Source organism: Barbatula barbatula (assembly GCF_947034865.1).
Source record: "Barbatula barbatula genome assembly, chromosome: 14".
In the NCBI taxonomy this organism is placed as follows: Eukaryota; Metazoa; Chordata; class Actinopteri; order Cypriniformes; family Nemacheilidae; genus Barbatula; species Barbatula barbatula.
In genome coordinates, this window is record NC_136777.1 from 187,701 (window position 1) to 193,911 (window position 6,211).

Genomic DNA, 6,211 nt, shown 5'->3' on the forward strand with positions numbered 1-6,211 from the left:
GTAGAAAAGGATTACACACAAGAGATGTGTGTTTTATTTGACATTTATAGAGATTACACATAGCACACAATACAGTGAACACAACTTTATACTCTAAACTCCATTCAGTCCAGATCTGTATTTAAACATTATATACAACTGAGTGATTATCCTGTCCATCTCCTACAATGTTTTCTGCACATTATTCATATTTCATCATTGAACTGCTGTAAAAACAACCAATGGATCATCATTAAAGTCCTCAAAGTTCTTTTAGTCCTTATGATCCAAACCAAACATTCTTCAGGTTTAACATCAACATCCCACAGAACAACAGATCAATCCTGCAGGTCCACATTACATCTGTGGTTAATAATGTCATGAAAAGCACCGTGTGTTGTCTCAATTAGCAAAGATTATTGTCGATTTAAGTAGGTTCTCACACAACACAGACACAACAACACAACACTGACACAACACAACACTGACACAACACAACACAACACCGACACAACACAACACGACACTGACACAACACAACACTGACACAACACAACACAACACAACACAACACTGACACAACACTGACACAACACAACACTGACACAACACAACACAACACCGACACAACACAACACGACACTGACACTGACACAACACAACACAACACAACACAACACAACACAACACTGACACAACACAACACAACACAACACAACACAACACAACACAACACTGACACAACACAACACAACACAACACAACACAACACAACACATCACAACACAACACAACACTGACACAACACAACACAACACAACACGACACAATTTATTTATATAGCGCCTTTCACAATTTGCATTGTTCCAAAGCAGCTTTACAGGGGAAAAACGAAAAACCCAAAAAAGGGTAAAACACACTACATGGTGTTTTATATAATAAATCCAATTATTCTAGTAACTAATCTAATGTCAGCATCTCCTGGTGGTTTATTTAGCATATTTGCTTTAAGTGAATGTTTGTCTGTAAAGATGTGTCTTTAATCTAGATTTAAATTGGGCGAGTGTGTCTGATCCTGGAATAATATCAGGAAGGTTATTCCAGACTTTAGGTGCTACGTATGAGAAAGCTCGACCCCCTTTGGTGGATTTAGATATTCTAGGTATTATCAAAAGAGTTTTGAGATCTTAGAGAGCGTGATGGGTTGTAGTGTGATAGAAGCTCTGTTAGGTAGGTAGGGGCTAAACCCTTTAAGGCTTTATAAGTGATTAAAAGAACTTTAAAGTCAATACGATACTTAATGTGTAGCCAGTGAAGGGTTGATAAAATCGGGGTTATGTGATGGTATTTTCTGGACCTGGTTAGAACTCTGACAGCTGCGTTCTGAACTAACTGTAGTTTGTTTATTGATGATGAAGGACGAACACTAAGTAGAGCATTACAGTAGTCAAGTCTTGACACACACACAAAACACAGACAACACTGACACAACACACACACACACACACACACACACACACACACACAACACTGACACAAGACAACATACACACACACACACACACACACACACACACACACACACACACACACACACACACACACACACACACACATACACAACACAGACAACACTGACACAACACACACACACAACACAGACAACACACACACAACACACACAACACAGACAACACTGACACAACACCTGACACAACACACACAACACACACACAACACTGACACAACACTGATACAACACTTGACACAACACACACAACATGTGTGTATCAGAGAAGAGACATTTCATTCAGAAACTCTGTAGCCGTCAGAAACACAAGTGATCAGCTGCGCGCGTGCACGGAGAGGATTAAAGTGTCATTAAGGTTCAGGTAACGCAATTGTCAGATCAGCTGCGCGCGTGCACGCACTGAAGTGTCATGGCTGCCGCGCGCGACTGAACGGGAGGAGAAGAGCTGTAAGTTTCATTCACTTTCTTCAAATGTATATTACTGTAATGCGTTTTATATATATATATATATATATATGCGTCATATAAACTCTGACTTTAACTCGGACGTGAACATGTTTCACTCGCTCAGTTTTGTGAGAAACTTGTGTGTTTGGGTGTGTTGTTAAAGTTTCTGTTCATCCGAAGCCTCTAAAACATCATAAAGACTTTACTGCACCGTGACAGCACTGCAGGTCCTCAATATACTTCTGTTATAGTTCATCTATTTCTTACACTCTTGTTTTATAACGCATGAAAATTTCCCATGATATTAAATAAAGATGGTTATAAAGTTTAACCACGATAACTACAAATACACCACAGCAGTAACTGTGTTTAACCAATATAAAACACCATTAGATTGAAGAAGTGAGATGTTAGTTTAGGAGATGAAACTGATGTTCTTCTGCAAGTCTTCAGGCAGTTACACGTCACAGTATTGTGATTATTATGTGTGTGTTTGTCCACAATAAAGCTATTAAACGGTAAAAGACACCCTTACAAAGAACTCTAGCACACTTCAGTATTTACTGTAGTATATTATAGTCATTACGACACTGTAATTAGTGGACATTAATACAGTGTTCTGTAGTATTAAGTATAATGAAGCTGTAGTACAATAGCATTCAACACCAGCATCTGTGAATACTGAACTACAGTTGGGTATTTGTGTGTTTCAGGAACATGGATTGGTTGTAGTGATAGTAGATGTTTATTAAACGTTCCCTCTTCACAGGGCTCTGAACGTTCAGTATGAATGTGGGCAGAGCCAAGAATGAGGAGAGCTGTAACTGGCATAAACGTCTGCGTCTCAGGAAAAACTCCTTCACATCCTCCTGTGAACTAAACACTGTGAAACATGGACAGACATCTACAGAAACACCAGAGACACGTCTGCAGAGGGGTCAGACGGAGAATCACTCCAGAAACAAAGACGTGTTGTGTTGTTCTGCGTGTAAAGACGACAGCACGTTCAGCCCCGCCGAATTAACACAACATATGAAGATCATCCACGCTGGTAAAGCCCCAGTGTTTCCCTGCGACACGTGCAGCTTCTCCACGCCAGTGTTCTCAACGCTTCAACATCACAGAACGATGCACAAGAACTGTTGGTTTACCTGTGAGGTCTACAGTGACGACGTCCGGCAAACGTTTCCTCAACTGTCCCAACACTGTCATGAAGAAAACACCAGTCATGTGGAGTTTAACAGTCAGGAACACAAACATTTGCTCGGCGAGTGTCGTCACAGATGGAGCAGAAGAAGCTGGTGGAGAAAGCGAGAACCAGACGACAAACCCTCCCACCACTTCCAGCTTTTACTTCCGAAACCAGAAGCGCAGTGGACGTCTCCGGAACTTCCCATATCAGCTCCAGGTTTTCTGGACAGACGTGGAGTTTTACTGGATCCTGAGAAAACTCTTCAGGAGACGCAGCAGTTTCTGGAAAAGTGGCCCGTATTCCTCAAAACCGAGTCTGATCAGATTAAACCCGTCCCGTCAGGACCGAGGGAACGACGACATCCACAGCTGATCACCACTCTGATGGAGAAGAATAATATATCTGTGCCACCCAACTGCACTACAGAAGTGCTCGGCTTCAAGATGGTGGATGGCAAAAAACATGTCATTCTCAAAGTCATTCCATCAAACAAACGAGACGCTTCGGCCCCGAGGACATCACAAGGGGTTAAATGTCAGACAGCAAATGATCAGTCGTGTCTTGAACGTGACGGCTGGAGAACTAAAAACCGGTGGAAAGACATCTCACTTCTTAAAACTCTTTACAGTCCTCACCAAGACAAATCCCAGCAAAACTTGATCACAAGCCAAAGAGATTCCGGTTGTCGTGGTGACGTGGCCTCCTCAGAAGAGAGATGTCATTCCCAGTGTGTTGCTCTAGTCTCTGAGAAAGAGTTTCAGTGTTCAGACCTGAGGGATGTGCAGACAGATTCATGTGCTTCATCTTCTCTGAAAGATTTCTGTCAGATTGAGATTAGTGATGAGTTATTCCACAGCAGTGCTGCGGCTGATGATGATGATGATGAGAGCACAAACAACACTAACCCCAGAGATGTTCAGATCCCAGTAGATGAGTGTGAATGTGAGAGCATCAGCGGCACCGCTGCACATCAGCTCTCACATTCACTGGACACTCGTCTCACATCAGCATCACATCATCACATCATTGACACTGAAGGTGAGGAAGTGTTTACTGTTATACACGTCACGTTGTATTCATGTTATCATCATTGTTTTATCCAAAATAAATACACTTCAGTCAAATTCAAGCTGACTTTTTAGTATGACATGCATACTTGTAAGTGTACTGCTTGGTTCACTTCTTAGTGTATGTTAAATGTAACACAAGTGTAGTCTGATATTTCATTAGTTCAACACCTGTAGCACATGTTCTAGTTGATGAAAGAACACTTTATAAGTCAATTGTGTGTCATTTTACATGTTTGTTTCTTCTGAGAAGTTCATATGAAAGTATTTTTAATTTGCAAAGAGATGTGCAGTGCACTTGAAAGAATGTCTTGTGTTTTGCCAGGTTTAAACCAGCGTTGTGAGCTAGTCGGCACAGCGATCTCTCAGAAGCCTGCAGTGAAAGTGTTGTTGAATCAAGAGTCCCAGAAGAGTCCAGAGGAGAGAGACGTCCGCTGGGAGGCCGTTCCTCGAGACGTGCCGAGATCTCTTAGACTGAGACCTCGCTGCTCCTCACAGTTTGTCTCAATCCCGCGGGAGGAGCAGCCCGTGGTGGTTCTCAATCATCCCGACACAGATATTCCAGAGGTGATCGGCATCATGAAAGTCATTCAGCAGCACAGAGGAGCCGTGCAGCGAGTCGTACTGTCTCGAAAGACCCTCGGCGCTCTGTCAGACCGCCAGCGTCACATGTCCCGCTGCAGAAGAGCGTGGCCGGACGGGACGGTTAAGGAACGATTCAGCCTGAAACTGAGGCTGAAGAGAGTGTGTGGAAGAAAGTTTACCGTGGTACCGACAGCGGCGGAAAGCCTCGCACCGCGGCCGATGTTCAGATGCTGGTTCTGTGGACGGCTTTTCCAGGATCAGGAGGTGTGGGTGAGTCACGGTCAGAGACATCTCACTGAGGCCACCAGAGGCTGGAATCACATCTTTAACACATAACACAGTTATCAGTTTTCAGTAGACTGTGTATTTTATGGAATACTCAAGCGTTATTTATTATGTTTAAGAAAGGTGAAAAGAGCTCAGGTAACGTCATTATTACATTATGACCGTGTTTTTCTCCCATTGGGTTCTTTCAGGTAACAGTTTGAAGTAAGACATCTGTTTGTCTTTATAATACTTGAGTTAGTTCTGCATTATGTTGGTGATGTACAGGGATGCACTCGTTGACTTGAGCTTTGACAGAAGATGCTGGATGTGTTGAGTTTGTTTCAGTATATACAGTACTGAATTAGTTTTGTATTTATTTATTCTCTCTGTAATGTGTGCTTAAGATGTTCAAAGTTTTATTTAAATAACCTGAACTCGGTTCTCAGGATGTCTTGAAGTTGGATGTTTTGATTTCAGTGGTCAGATCAGGATTTGATTCTCATTTCTTAAGCCAAAGTTTCATTGACATCAGTCTAATAATGTGAGTGATGAAGAGTTTCTGTGCACTTGAACTGTGATCGTATAGAGCGTCATCATCATCATCATCATCATCGTCATGAGAATCATGGGAAGATTTCTACCAAAGTCTCTTTATGTTTGTTCCACTAACAGCTGTGCAGAATAAATCATTATTTTCAAGAACATCTTAATTGTTTCAGATTTAATTCAGTGCGATCACATTTATCGACCTGTTCTGGTCTGTCTTATCAAGCATGTATAACATTAGCCCAGAAATCCCACAATCACCAAACCAGTTCATCCAGTTTATCTGATCTAAATATTTAGCAAATCGAACACTTCTTTGCTTGACTTTTGTAATGCTTACAACATTTTTAAACAAAACAAACAAATCATAATTTAAGATCTTGATAACAAATGATATATTTGACCTTTTGTACTGACCAGAGACCAAAGCAATAAGCCGTGTGAAGTCATTAAAGCCCCTCAGCTGTTATAAATGCTCTGTAACACATTGCTTCACACGGCTTATTGCTTTTATAAAACAATTATTCCATATGCGTAGCAAGGTTTCATAAAATAAAGTAAATTAAATGATGTTTAGGCTGTGTAATAATTCATCAG

The 6,211-nt window shown here is 41.4% G+C and overlaps 1 protein-coding gene across 2 annotated transcripts; it reads left to right on the forward strand.

Annotated features, from left to right (window-relative positions):
• Nucleotides 1–1,885: 1,885 nt before the first annotated feature.
• Nucleotides 1,886–5,775, forward strand: znf518a (zinc finger protein 518A). Of its 2 annotated transcripts, none has more exons than XM_079472603.1 (3): nt 1,886–1,957; nt 2,671–4,187; nt 4,542–5,775. In XM_079472603.1, the coding sequence occupies exons 2-3, from the start codon at nt 2,744–2,746 to the stop codon at nt 5,135–5,137; spliced, it is 2,040 nt and encodes a 679-aa protein (XP_079328729.1). In that variant the 5' UTR covers nt 1,886–1,957; nt 2,671–2,743; the 3' UTR covers nt 5,138–5,775. The 2 variants fall into 2 exon arrangements, with proteins under 2 accessions (XP_079328729.1, XP_079328730.1); XM_079472604.1 differs by having other exon boundaries at nt 1,887–1,957; nt 2,727–4,187; nt 4,542–5,765.
• Nucleotides 5,776–6,211: the final 436 nt, after the last annotated feature.